This window comes from Nyctibius grandis, chromosome 16 (assembly GCF_013368605.1).
Source record: "Nyctibius grandis isolate bNycGra1 chromosome 16, bNycGra1.pri, whole genome shotgun sequence".
Taxonomy (NCBI): Eukaryota; Metazoa; Chordata; class Aves; order Nyctibiiformes; family Nyctibiidae; genus Nyctibius; species Nyctibius grandis.
The window spans coordinates 7,353,001-7,367,279 of NC_090673.1; the positions used below are offsets into that span (position 1 = coordinate 7,353,001).

General features: G+C 49.7%; 1 protein-coding gene across 1 annotated transcript; it reads right to left on the bottom strand.

Moving 5' to 3' along the window:
* Positions 1 to 1,962: 1,962 nt before the first annotated feature.
* Positions 1,963 to 13,404, bottom strand: LOC137670950 (ectonucleoside triphosphate diphosphohydrolase 2-like). Its single transcript, XM_068414134.1, has 9 exons — positions 13,291 to 13,404; positions 10,959 to 11,076; positions 9,287 to 9,437; positions 8,353 to 8,512; positions 6,838 to 7,065; positions 5,461 to 5,733; positions 4,512 to 4,607; positions 3,394 to 3,528; positions 1,963 to 2,340 (listed from the first exon to the last, which is right to left on the bottom strand). The coding sequence occupies exons 1-9, from the start codon at positions 13,402 to 13,404 to the stop codon at positions 2,110 to 2,112; spliced, it is 1,506 nt and encodes a 501-aa protein (XP_068270235.1). The 3' UTR covers positions 1,963 to 2,109.
* Between the last annotated feature and the right edge of the window lie 875 nt (positions 13,405 to 14,279).

A 14,279-nucleotide genomic window follows, 5' to 3' on the forward strand; every position in this document is an offset into this window, starting at 1 on the left:
ACTGAGCCGGCCAGAACACCTGGAGTCTGGGGTTCCTGGCATCTCACTGGCTTATTTCCATTTCTGACAGTGGTAGGATTCTTCTTGGGCAGGTTGCAAATCTCAGCCAGGAATCCCACAGTTCTCCTATGTGCTGACAGGTCACAGGGCCAGAGCTCTGTTTAATGATTGCATTTCCAGATGTGGGAGGAACGAAGTCTCAGGAATTTCCCCGATATTGCTGACTCCCTGATAACTTCTTTTTTTTCTTTTTCTATGCAGGCTTGCCTGAATCCCTCCTACCTTCTTCAGATGGTTTGAGCAAACAACACATCAAAGATGTAGACACCTCTCTCATCAACTGAATACCAGCAGCCAGGTGATCTGAAGTCATTTTCTGCCTGCCTGCCACTGGGAAGAAAGTGCCTTCAGGGGTTCTCATTGTATACCCCGAAAGGACACAGCATAACAGCTCTTGAGTAAACAGAGGCAAAAGCAGCATCCCCCGTCCTCCTCACTGAAACACTCTGTAGTCACAGTAAAACCCCCGCTTTGATCTCTTGCCAAGAATAACACAGACAGTCTATTAAAACATCTTTAATAACATGATATAATTAAAAATATCTAACTCAAAGAAATGAATATGAAGCTTGTTTAAATCTGTTTCCACACCCCTCCAAACTTGACTGACAGGTTCCAAACCTTCATTAATTGGCCTGAAAATTTATGAATACCCCAATATTATGGGGAAGAGGGGGTGTCCTGTATATGTGTTGAGAGCACAAGGGATTAATAATTAGATTTGAAGGGATTTAGGTGCCATGATAGCTTTAAAAATCCTGCAAGGCACATCACTGCATCTGTGAGCATTTAAATTTCTTAAGTGGTCTGAAACGACTTGGAGACACTCATCCCTTAGGATTTTATCAGCCTGTGTGTTTAACTCTCTGAAACAATCTGAGAAGTGAACTCTAAATGCTTTAGTCAAAGGACAGGTTTAATCTGAATCCATCCCTTTTCTTTACAATAACACGAGGAATTTGTACAGCACCTCATCTTTTAGACGAGCAGAACAGACCAGACCAGTGGAGCTGGAACGACTGCCAAGTGTTCCAGAGGAATCCTGAGTATTGGATTATAAAGTAACTCTGGTCACAGCCTAATATGAAAGTTATTGGACTGACAATTAGGAAAGCTGCTGTTCCTGGGTCTGCTGTTCTCTAAAGGACCATATTAGATGAGATACTTCACTTTTAGAGTCAGCCAGACAAGCAGTTCAGTGCACAAGAACAAACTGGTGAACCTCAGCCCAGCATGCACCCTGTTTTAGCAGATGTGAAATGAAATGTGATAATTTAATTCCTGGTCAAAGAGTTTAAATTGGCAATTTTAACCCTGTGTTGCCATGACTCAGCTGAGAGACGGGAACTCAGCTGCGTGTCTGTGTGCTTCGTTTCTCCTTTGATGCTCTGCATATTTTGTAGAGACCAAGACTAAAAAGCATTGCTTTTGAAGGAGTCTCCGTCAGCAGGAGCATTCGCTGGAAGGGACGCATGGATACTGTCACTGAGGTGGAAACAGACAGATCAGTAGTATCAGGCATTTTTTTGCATGCTTTTTCCCTAGAACATGGAAGCAAGTTGGCTGTTATATGCTGACTATATTTTAATGCTGTTCCAGTCTTCACTAGTGGCAGTACTGCAGGTATCGTCTCTCTTGTGGGCACAGAAGAGGACAGAGCACTTTTTTCAGACACCACCGCTCCTGATTAGACAGGATTATTCAATATTAACTTTACAAGAGCTCAGGGCCTGCTTGCTCAGAGGCATTGCTTCATTAGGTTGACATGAGTAACTTCAGCTGCAGCCCAAGCAAGATCTGTGCAGGCTGCTCTCTCATTTGGAGAACAAGTAGCTTGCCATCCACCAGGAATCACAGGCTTCCTGTGGAGCAGGATCCTTTGTCTCAAAGTACAGTAGTGCAAGTGCTGGCAAGTTGAAATAAGGCACCGAGGCTCTGGGAGTACTGCAGGAACATCGCTTGCATCCTCCAGTGACTTACACCTGTGTGGTTTCTGAATGTACCCTATTAACTGCCCTCTGGCAAGAGTATCGAGTCCCAGGTTAACTGTCAGTTGTCATCAAAAACACTGCTGGTCCTGTTACTGAAGCTGTTTTCCTTAACCATCACTCGGTATGAGATGCGCATGAAAGAGCCAGTGAGCAGCACGACAAAGAGGATAAGGAGCAAAGACCAGACCCCTGGTTCAATCCCCTTGAGGAAGCTTGGGCTGTCCTGGGGGATGGTGTTGGTCAGACTCAGCAGGTACCCAAGAGTCCAGCCGGATGACGTATCACCCATCTATTGAAATAAAAAGGAGGAGAGGTCAGAAGAGAAGGAGACAGTCTGGACACCAGCTGCATTTCTGTGCACAGGCCCAAAGCCTTGTATCCTTTCTTTGAGACTGATCCAAGGATTATACTTAAAATAGGAGCTCTCCCCCTCTCAGTGCCCCGAGTGCCCTAATAGCCCTTAATTGCCCTGACCAGTCTCACCTGGCACTTCCACCCACTCCCTCCGCCCATGAGCCTGGGAGCCCCATTTAAGCCCTGGCCTGGGCAGTCACCTCTTTCCTGAGCTATGCTGTAGGTGTGTGCTCTTCATTCTTCTGCTTACTGACACGTTTTCCCAGGGGAACCTCAGGTCTACATTGTAGGTAGTTCTGTCTTTGGTGCTGCTGCCTGCCTGAACCTCAGACCTGTGTTGTAGGCTGCTTGTCTCTGGCTTTCCAGGCTGGGCTCCCTGGATGGACCCTGGACCTACCTCATTACCTTGCGTTAGTCTGATGATCACCACGTGGCTGACTGAACTGCTGTCACTGATGTGGACCTGCTCAGTGGGACCATGCCTTTGCTGGTGAGTTGGGAAGAGGCCTGGGAAAAGGCTTTCTTTTCTTTTGTAAAGGGAAGGACCTGAATCAAATCCACCTTTCCTTAGGAGCTCCAGATCCTGAAGCCATTTCAGACCTTCTAAGCCGGTTATAAACCCTCACTGGTATAAAGGTGGTTGCAAAGAGGTAGGGCAGCATTTTTTGGCTCAGGAAATACTATCAGTAGCTTGTCCTTGGCATTAAGGAGTGATCAAGCCATACTTCCTTCCTTATTGGGCATAGACTCTAAAAGATGGCATTGCTCCAGATAAGGTTTTTGACCCATCTGTTTTTCAGCGGGGACAAGCGTTATCTCTAGCTCTCTGACACTGGTTTTCTTGCTTATCACAATTGTGAATTTATTTTGCAAAAACATCTTGCTGGAGAAACTTAGCTGGTTAGGGCTTGTAGGAGTGGGGGCAGGCTGGCTTTACTGAAACCAGCCCTCTCTCATAATTGGAAATACCACGCTGTAGGTGACTGACCTTCTTCTGGAATGCAGTCCAAACAGACCCATCGAAGTCAAGTGTATACCCCTTTGTACTGAGGTGAAAGATGAAGGCAGACACAAGGCAGTAATCAGCAAGTGTATCCAGGCTTGTCTGGGACTCCTTGACCAGCTGGTGTCATTTCCAAGAGAAAATGGGGAAAAAATAAAAGTAGTAAATATTCAGTAGCTGAATTTCAGTCCTGCTATAACCTCTCCTTTCCTGCTCTGGGACTGACTGTGGGACTGGAGGAGGGGTTTGTGTCCTGTGCAGACTAAAACCATGTTTCCTGAGCTGTGGTCTGGGAACCAGCGTCATCTCTTAGTGACTTTATTCCTGTCTTATTAAAGACCAGGCCATTGCAAGAGCAGCAGGACTGGCAGACAGGTCTCCTACAGTTGCCTTGCAGGTGAACTGCTTGGTATGATTCTCTGCTCTCTAATTAGGTTAAGCTAATGCCACAGCCTTTCTCTCAATAGGAACATTAGCAAGATCTTTCTCTTCTATCCAGAAGGGAAGGCTTTAGAGAACTGCTTATGGGCTTTGCTACCCCATTAGCAAACCCTATAGAAATTGCCCAATTTGAATGTTACTGTGGATGCTCGTCAGTGTAGGTGCAAATGAGGGTGACCTCATGAGCCACCAGCTGAGGGAAAGAACTTACAGATTCCCCCTGGCTTGGTCTCCATGGGCCCAGGTGAAGTGGGAAGGCCCCTGGAGTCTGAGTGGATGTGTTGCTTGCACTTAAGGAGAGGAAGAGAACACGAAGACCAAGGTGATGTACAGGAGTGAGTAGACAGCCTTCATGTTTACTCCTTAATATGCAGTAAAAGGTACTTATGGGTTTTCATTTAATTAAGTCCAGGTGTTACCAGCAGCAGCTGGGATTTGAGAGGAAGGAAAATAAGTGGAGCCTGTTTCCTCAAAGTAAAAAAAAAACCACAAAAAACAAAAACAAACAAACAAAAAAAACCAAAAACAAAAACCAGGCAAATCCAAGTTTTTCCCTGAGGGAGCCAGTGAGTTATGGCTCTGTCAGTCTGAGCCCCATGGGCTTTTACAACAGACTGTTCCTTGCTTCCCACTCTCCCTGCACACTAAGTTATTCCAGTTACCTCTTTGACAGACATCCCACAGAGCCTGTTGACTGCCTGGCCCAAGTCAGGAGAGGGTATGGTTTCTCTCATGAAGTCCATGGCCTCAGAAATCACCTACAACAGCAGAAATCATCATCAGGTTGGACTGTGCTCTGCATCCTTGCCTTGCATACAGTGCCATAGGAAAGTACATGGCAGTAGCTGTGGGGCGCATTGCCAGGGTGCCCTCTCTGTGTGCCTGTGTTGGTGGTTACAACAACCTCCTCTGATGAGAGCAGGAAAGACAAGCAGATCTGTTACTGTCTGGAGATGGAAACAGCGCTATTTCTAGCTGCTGGCCCTGCCTGGATAAGTAGCCTAGTCCTTATGCTCCTTGGCACCATGTCCATGGGAGTTTTTCAGGAGCAGGGAGCTGGGGAAATTTCTGTAATTCCTCCCTCTGAAATGCACTCAGTTTGTCCTAGGATCTTGAGCTGGTCCGGACTTAACAACCCAATGACTTTGTACACTAGAGCCAGGATCTCAGATATAAGCATGCTTGTGGTGGAGCATGCCCAGATGTTTGCTAAGGGAGTGGCAGAGCATCTTCAGCTTTACCATCAACTTTGTGTGGGAAGACCTGCTCAGCGGGTAACTCCTGGCTGTCTTATCCTTGCTGGCTCTGTGGAGCCCCAGAGTTTGTCTCACAAGCAGACGTTGCTGAGACACGGATGAAGAAACCCCTGCCCAATGAAGAAACCCCTGCCACGGTCACTGGGAAGCCGGTGCTCCCTATTTGCACAGCTGTGTGCCAGTTAGGGGGAGAGGGCAGGAGTGCGCGTGTACAGCATTAGCCAGAGCGCTGGCACTCTTGGCTAGCAGAGGGCACAGTGTGGCTCTTCCCACTGTATTTATTAATGATCAAACTGGTCCCATTTCATGGGTTCTCCATACCAGTTGCCTACCCCCAGTGTAAATAAGAACCTACCAGAAACCTGGTCCGGAGGGGCCTGAAAACACTGCTGAGGGAGTGCTTGAAGAAGCTGCAGGAAGAGGAGGAGTTGAGCAGGCTTTGCACAAGTCTTATGCAGGCGGTGGGATTGCTGGAGCCAGTGATGTTGAAGACCTCCTCAGGGCCAGGGATGTCTGATGTGTGATCACTGACAGCACAAGGCCCAGCATGCACTGATTGCCACTGCACTTCCTGGGTGTAGGTGAGGGGCCAGCAGGGATTAGACACAGTTTTAGCACTTCTCTGATCCTAGAGGCAGAATAAAACAAGGACAGAGGCAGCAAGAGAGGAGTTTGGCATCTCAGGGCTTCACAAAGGAAGACAAAATGTAACCCAGTGAAGAACAGTTTTCCTCTGGCACCACAATGTTGTGATCGAGCAGGCAGGCTGCAAAAGGTTTGCCAAACCTTATCTCAGTTAGTCAACTGCAAGGCACAGGCAGATGCAGCAGGCTCCCAGCTCCTGCAGAGTTCAGGGCAAGCTGCAATGACCGGACCTGCTGTGGGAGGCCGAGGAGTCCCAGCCCTACCTGCTCTCCCTTAGACCAGAAATACAATTTCAATGAATTCTGTGCTCTTTCTAGTTGCAAGAAAGAGGCTGTTCTGGTCTGCCTTCCAAATGGCTCAACCCCCCAAGGATCAGTGTTTCTTATCTCTAGGAATTCCCTATTATAACTGTGGGGAAGTGGGTCTCCATGTGGGACATTCAGGTCTCAAATAAGGGGAGGTGTGGTTTATAGGGAGGCAAGTGGATGGGCTGTGAGTAGTTTATTTCTGAAGAATTCAGTTTTGGTGGAGACTAAAATGATTCCTGAGTTTGCATTAGATCCTGCCCTCCCCCCAAGTGAAATAAAGTTTGGAAGAACCAAAACACTTGCACGTTTTCAAAATGAAATATTGCTCTTTTACAGATGCTTCAGGGTTAAAGTCAGCAGAGGAAATACCCCAAATGGAAGGTCCCAGTTGGTTCCTGAGTGCTGCTGTTTAGGCTCCCCTTCTAGGATGGAGGAGCAGTTCAGAGGAGCCAAGGGAAGGCTTTGCCTCCCTGCACCCTGAAGGTGATCTTAGCACCTCTGTTGAGCAATTTTGGGCTCGTGTATTAAGTAAGGAGCCAAACAGAGCCTGCAAGTAGGAAACTCTGGAATGAGTGCCTGTGTCTGCTTGGAGGGCATTGATTTGGGCATAGAGAGTATGCCCTGCCTACAAATGCACTGGGCTTTTTAGATATATGCAAATGCCCACTATTAAAGACAGTGACTGGCATTTTGCCCATTAGAAGCTACACCTAGTGCAACTGTCACTTGGTGGTGTTGTATCCAGGAACTTTGCAAATGCCCTTCTGGTAGATACTCACTTGAATGAGCATAGAGAGCAGCCTGCTGCGGAGCTGGTCCGTGCCGTGGCAGGGGCAGTGACGAGTGTACACGTTGTGTGTCTGCCCATACAGCTGCAGCCTCACTCCCTCTTTTGGTGCCTGGTTCTCTTCTTCCACCTTGGAAGTGAGCTGTGTTGAGGTTCCTCCCACAGACAGGACACCTGCCATCCCCTTCCCGGAGGGGACCAACTGTCCTCGCCAGTCGTACTGACTCAAAAAGAACCAGAGAGGTCAGTTCTTAAGACTTCTACGTCTGGGTCGCAGTCAGAGGCAAGCATTAGTGCACAGAAAGAGAAAGCAGCTTTCTGGTGCAGTACAGCCCAACTTTTTTTTTTCCCACAGGACTTAAGGATGCTGAACTGGTGGCTTTGAAGGGAATGGAGAAGCCATTGTACAAGCACTGCCGTCTGCTCAGAGAGCTCCCCGCAGGCAGCGAGAGCAAACAGCTCGTCATCCTGGATGGCTGTTCAAGGCAGTGGTCTCAGCCGGTAGGAGCAGGGGAGAGAGGAGAGGGCGGTGCTGGTGGGGAATGAGAGGGAGGTTTCCAGCTGGGCAGATAAGGGCTCCAAGTGCAGCCTTGATGCTAAAGTGATCCTTCTGTCAGAAGAACCTCGTGGTTTTGTCTCCTGCAGTCTTGCAGAACAGATTTTGGCAATGCTGAAGTTAGCAGTAGAGGCAGGAAAGCTTACATGGGTGTAAGCCCTGTGTCCCTGGCTGGGGGAGGCTGTGTTGCTGCCAGCAGGACTAGCGATTCCCCAACCAGTGCATGCTTGCTGCTGGTTATCAGAACTGCCTTTCTGTTCCCTGATGTGGAATAACTCAGTCTAACACACCTTTCTCTTGCACTGAGTTCTTCTTGCCCTGGGTAGAGCAAGGAAACTGAAGTGTATTCTTTTTGTTTAGTGAGTGCCTTCTGAACACAGACCAGACCCCTCTGCTGGGGACACCCAGCTGTACTCTCACTAGCATCTCAGTGAGAGGAAATTTGATGGGCTTTTGCTTTGGCAGCAAAAGACTCTGCTTCTCTGTCCACCATCCACAGGATGTCCCATGGGACACCTGGACTCCAGTGGCAATCCCACAGCACCCCACAGACAGCAGCAATGCCTGTTTGACAGTGGTGCTGAGCTAGAGCTGCAGGGACTCAGAGCAATAGAGTTCTTGTGGTCACCCCTGGGCCAGGCTACGTAAGGTCATCTATGTGAGCATCCTGGATGTGTTGTCCAGAAAGCCTCACATCTGTCAGGGCAACTGCATGAACGTGTCCATGAAAGGCTGTATTAGAGGTCTGGTCCTTCAACCTGCTTATAACCATCTTGCATTATGTCCCCCAGCCAGCTGGTGTTGGATATAAGCTGAAAGGCAGTGGAAGTTGTGCTTAAGCACTGTTTAAAGTACAGGATTTTAACGATCCTTCCACACATCTGTGTGGCTGTTTGTTAATGGGAGTTGCTCAGCTCAGTTCTGCACTCCCCAGGTAGGATTGTCCTTTACCTTGAAGAAGTTCTCCAGGACATAGTTAACAGCAACCCAATTGAATGCTTCCTTGTCTGGACTGGACAGGATTTGTGCCCCTTGAAAGTTGAAGGGGGATGACTTCAGGGCCACAGTGAGAGCTGCAAGGTGACCGTCAGAGAGGGTGGGATGGGTGAGGCTAAACAGAAAAAAAAAAGAAGGTACATTTGTTGTTACAGGACCCTGCCAGGAGCAGCCTGCAGTGGGGGCACAGCTGCAGGGCTCCTGCTGTGCTCCCCACTTTGGGCAGTAGCACAGAGGCACAATGATAATCCCACTCCTGCTGCTACTTCCCTCTCCCCTTGCATGGCACTCGGGGTGAGAACAGCAGAGGGATGATTTGAGCAGTTGTGCCACAATTCAAGAATTTGGGAGTTTAGTACCCTCTGCCACTGAGGAATCCTGTGGCCTTGCCCCACTGACCTGGTCCCCTCCAGACCTTACTTTTTCCCAGAGTCCTAAAGGAGATAAAGGTCCTGGTAAGGAGGTGAATGAGAACAGGGCCCACAAAAGTGTGTATGATAAGGTGGATCTTCCCACCACTGTTACCACCCTGCTGACAAGAAACCCCCCTGCAAGCCCATGTGGGTTGTCACATAAACTGAAAACACTTTAGCTTCCAGACTGATAGGTGTTTTCCCAAGCACTAACTGTGGGGCCCTGCTTGTGAAGGAGACTTCACACAGACTGGTAGCAGTAGCAAGACTGTCATCCTCATGGCTGCTTGGGGGGACAGTATGGAGACACAGCCGTGCTGTACTCTTCTTGAGTACATTGGGACCTGAAGAAGGTTTACCTGACTAGCAGATTAGGGATGAAACACACTGCAGAGCAGACAGGGTGAGATGCATTTACAAAATGATCTGCATGACATGTGCTGATCTCTGGGTGTGGGTTTGCAACATTCACTCACTTCAGCTGCCTCATGCTGGCAGTTACTCCCAAGTAGAGGGGGGTTTGGCTGTGCTCCTCTGCCGGGATCTCTTTCTGGACCCAGTTGAAACATGGCTCCAAGCTCTTCCCTACTTTCTGAGGAGAATCCGAGTAGTTGGAGACTCCTGGACCTGGGGACCAGGGAAAAGAATGACATTTTCTAAGGAAAGATATGGGAGAAGTGTGAGAGATGTTACCCAAGAGGTTGCTGTGCTAGGGCATGGTTAAAGACAGGACCTGTCACAGGTGGAATGAAGGAGTTCCTACAGGTAGCTGTCCTGCCAAAATATGGTACTGGGAGCAAAACACATGTGCATGTAAATCCCAAATTGCACTAAAAGAACCCTAGCTCTGCTGCTGAGACATCCCATAAGTGACCACTTATCAGCCACATGACTGCTGCAACAGCTGAGGCTGTCTCAGCCCACAGAGGAAGAAATGTGGCTTTAGCCGCTGTAAAAGATAAGCAAAAGGACACCCTGCCATTCAGACAGAGCCGAGGCTGATGTGTCACCTCTTTCCTCCAGCCACTTCCTCTTGTGTTGGTGGATGTGGCTTCCGAGCCCCGCTCCTGCAAGCAAGATACCTCTGCTCTGGAGGAAGTTGGTGCTGTGCGGAGAGAAGCTGTGTGCAAGCCTTGACTCATCTTTCCGGCAAGATTCAATGGAGTCTTAAATGCTGGTTTTGAATTACTACCCAGAAAGAGCCGTACTTCCCCATCCTCTGGCCCACTCGTCTTCCTGGCTGCGTGGCTTCCTCATCACGTGCTTTGCTCTCCTGGGCTTTGTATAGGGCTGAGCTGCCGCTTGCCTGTGGCTACTCAAAGGCTGTGACTGCACTGCCATGCAGACAGAGGACTACTCTCATCTGGGCAAGAGACCTGCCTGGACCTGCTGCTGCTGACAAACTGCTGCACCAAGCTACAGTTGCTGCTTTTAACCCAGCCAGTGAACGTGGCACTAGTCAAGGGACACATAGAAGGTTTCAGGGAGCCCTTATTGCATCTTCTGTATGTGGTTTGTATCGCTTACAGTCTGCAAGGGCACAAAGCCTCTTCCCTGCTTGTTGTGCAGCTGCCTTCCCACAGCACACTGCTACTGAGAGTTCAGGGTTTCCCAGCATCCTGCTATAATCAGGCTTCAACATCAAAGCAAGATTGAGAGATAGGGAAGGAAAACCCCAAGCGTGAATGCATGAAACCCTTTCAGCTGTCTTTGGCAGGGCCAAAATGATTCAAACTAGTGAGGAAGACCCCAATATTCTCCAAATTGTGACACCTAAAACCAAGCTGAACTCATGCTTGTGCCGTCAAACCCCACATAAGGGGTTGGAGTCTTCGCACCTCAGTTGTGCTGGACATCAGGACCAGCCCCATCCTCTCTGGGTGCTGCCCTGCCTGCAGCAGGCCAAAAAACCTGCCACCTGCTACTGCCAAGTGCTCTGATGTCCAGCTGTGTATGGCTAAATCTGTTGGTATTGAGAAGACCCATGCTGAAAATAAGCTTGTGCTTCACTATCACCACTATTTCAGTGTACAGATAGATGATAGAGGAGCCAAGGAAATCACAGCAATGGCCCATGCACAGATGTCTGAGTTTCCGTCTATCCCATGCCAGTCCCACAGACCACCAAGCATGAATCGGGCACCTTACCTTGCACAGGACAGGAACTACATTCCCTGATCACCCCGGTCTTGTTTGCCTTGGTGGTGGTCCACTGGTAGATGAACAGGATGGTGCGGGATGGGCCAGCATCCAGAACAATGGCATACTGGAAAACCCCAAAAACATTCTAGATAAACACCACTGAATGTATGCTGCTTTGTTATTGTAGGGTTACTCAGCTTTGTGTAGGTATTCTGGGTAACCCATGGGCCTGCCCTGCAGTATTTGAGTTAGCTTTTTACAGTCAAAGGAAGGGTGAAGCCAGAAGATGATGTGAATTTGCAGGGGACCATCTGCATTTCTGAATATACATGAGGAGCAGCAGGAGTGGAGAGACACCCAGAAATACATCAGACCTGGAGTGGCATGCTCTGTAGCTGTTCCTGAAACCAGGCAGAGGGTTTCCACTGAGAGCTGAGCCACCTGGAGCTCAGGAAAAACAGGTCCTAAAGCAATGGGAGTTGGCACTATAGAGGCTCTCCTCTGATTCTAGGACTTAAACTGCTGCTGAATTGGTTTGCTAAGGCTTTCGTGCAGAAATTGGAGGGCTGTGGCTTACTTCTACTTCTGAGGAACCCAGGACTCCCACATCTGTTTGATGCCCCACTGCAGAGATGGTGTGACACGGGCTGGGTTTGCCTCGATGCGTGCCAGACCCATAGAGAGCTGCAGCACACTGGGACCAACCAGCACATACACTGACCAACGCAGCAGCCCCACAGAGACCGAGATAATGTCTTGGCAGAAACAGCAGCAGCGAACACGAGATTTCTCAGCACCTTGTCCACTGACAGTTCTCCTTTTGCCTAGAAGTGGGGCCAAGGGCTTTCTTAGTCTCTTTGCAGCCCAGCGTCTGGTCTATTTGCTGCTGATTGAGCCTTGCTGAGCTGCACCTCGTATGTGAGGGTTTGGAAATGAGAGACCACTGGGGTAACCTGCAGCTCTGTGGCTGTTCTGGATGTCCCCACACTCAAAATAGCCCCAGTGCTAGCCTAGGGTCTCCTCCTCTCCCCCTATGACATGACCCCAAACTGGGACATCTACACAGACAGGAAAGAAACTAGTGAGATCTGGGAGGTATGTGGTAGTGTGTGGTCTAAGCTGTATCTTGCACAGAAATAATTGTAGCTGTGACTGAGTGTGAGGAGAAACCTCCTGAGATGTTGATGTTAGAAGGGTTTTAGCACAAGACAGAGCCTGGCTGCTGCCTCTGAGTGAAGCTGTCTGCCTGCTGCCTTCCTGGGAGCAACCGGCTGCACCAGACACAGCAACCAGTCTGGGAACTGGTGGGACTGGAGCTGGAGCAGAAATGTGGAAGGAGAATGGAGCTCCCTGCCGGCATCCTCCCACATGAGTGACAGCTCATATTTCTCGCAGGGACATGTTGGCTGCTGCGGAAGAGGAAGAAGCGAATGGTATTGGAGAAACCTGGATTTTTTTTTCCTCCTTCACAAAATGAGAGGCTGCTGCTGGGAGCGCAAGGGAAGAGAAGGGATCACCACGTTTCTGCCTCAGCTGAACACCAGGGAAGGACAGAGCATGGAGCAATGAGGGGTTTTTTTAAATCCAATTTTGTTTCTGAGAGGAGCGTGGAGGAGGGGTAGTATCTCTAAACGCGCAGGTTAACCTACTTCTGTTTGATTAAACCATAGCGTGCCACTGATCTCACCTCAGCAGCGGGTGCACCAAGAGGCAGAGCGGTGGGCATTAACCCCCTGGTCACCGGGCAGATCTGACCCCACTGCGCAGAGCTGGTTGGCTCTTTGGTTAAAATCAAGAGGGGATAGAAGAGGAGAAGGCATGGAAGATAACTACTTTTTTTTTTTTTTTTAAGACAGAAGCAGAAGTTCAGGGCCAAATGCCTAGTGACTTTCAAGAGGGACCTAGCTCTTTCCCTCCCCTGACACCACTGATCCCTTGCCGCTCTGGGGTAGCTCCTGACATGGGCTGCCTCTCCTCAGCCTGCAGTGATCATCTCTGCTGACCCATGGACCACATCCAGCCTGTATTTCCCTGACCAGCCAAAGGGGTTGGCTTGTTTTCCATTTGAAAAGCTACGGCGGGTTGAAGGACGCCAACCCATCCTTGCAGTCTTGTTCTAGTCCCCTCCTCAGTTTTTGTTGCTTTGGGCTAGTAAATAACTCAGCAGTGCAATGAATGTAAAAAGCAACAAAACACACCAGTTTAAATGCTCGGCTTGCACAAGGGAACAGGCAGGTTCTCCTTAAGAAGCAGCCCCACAGATGAGGAGAAGGTCCTCTGCTTTTTGCCCCAATTGACCTCTGGCTTGGCCGCCCCTCGGGCAGGCGGATGCCCTTACCTTGGTCCTGAGAGGGGTGACGGGCACATCTTTAGTGGAGACGCAAAGCAGCACGATGCCCGTCAGTCCCGCTACGATCACCAGCCAGGGGGGAAGGAGTTCACGCCAAGACATGAAGCGCTTTCTCCTTTCGCAAAGAGTCAGAAGAGGAAGCAGCAGGGCAGCAAACTGACAGTGGCTGCTTTTTACAACCTTTAAAAAGAGGAGAAAGGCGGGGCCGGGGCCAGGCTCTGACTTCAGCCCAGCCCCAAGCCACAGGGACCACAAGGAGCGCGTGGGCCAAGCTGCGATGCGTCAGGCAGTTCTCCCTTCCATCGCTCCACGCAATAAATAAAGCGACGGCTTCGTGCCCGTTCCAGTGCTGGCTTTGTGAAGGCATCCGTGCAACCTCGAAACTGCCCCAGGCGACGGGGTTGAGGTAAACAGAAATGTGGGGTTAACTCAGCTGTGTAGTAAGCAGAAAGCAGGCAAAACTCATCCGTTTGGTATTCTGTGCCTGGCAGTGCGAGCTACCAAAATTAGAAGTGGGGAAACTCTTCGTTGCTGGGTTTACTTTCTATCTGAGGGCTCCAGGGTGGACCTGGACTGCTCCCCTGCAAGCACGTGTCCATTGGGTTGGGGCAGAGCGTGGGCGCTCTGCCTGGTTCCTTCAGACTGCTCCTGCCTCCTCGATCGCTCTCAGGTGGCACCTGGGACAGGAAAACATCTGCACGTTTGCGTTTCCACCCGCAGGAGACCCTGACTGGTTTGGTCTTTGCTGCTGGGGGGAGATGGCGGGGGCTGCTCAGATCTTTTGCCCCCAGAAGGCCAGATTCAGTGTAGGTGCCTGTGTTCCCCTTCCTGACAGCCTCCCCATGAAAGAGAGCCAACCCCCAGACTTTATAAAACATGCGCCCACTTTCTCCTTTCTGGTGCCACGAAGACAGGTCCCCAAAATCAGAATTTCTGAAGAAAAATGCTTTAGTCCCAGGAGAGGTGCTCCTTTCAGG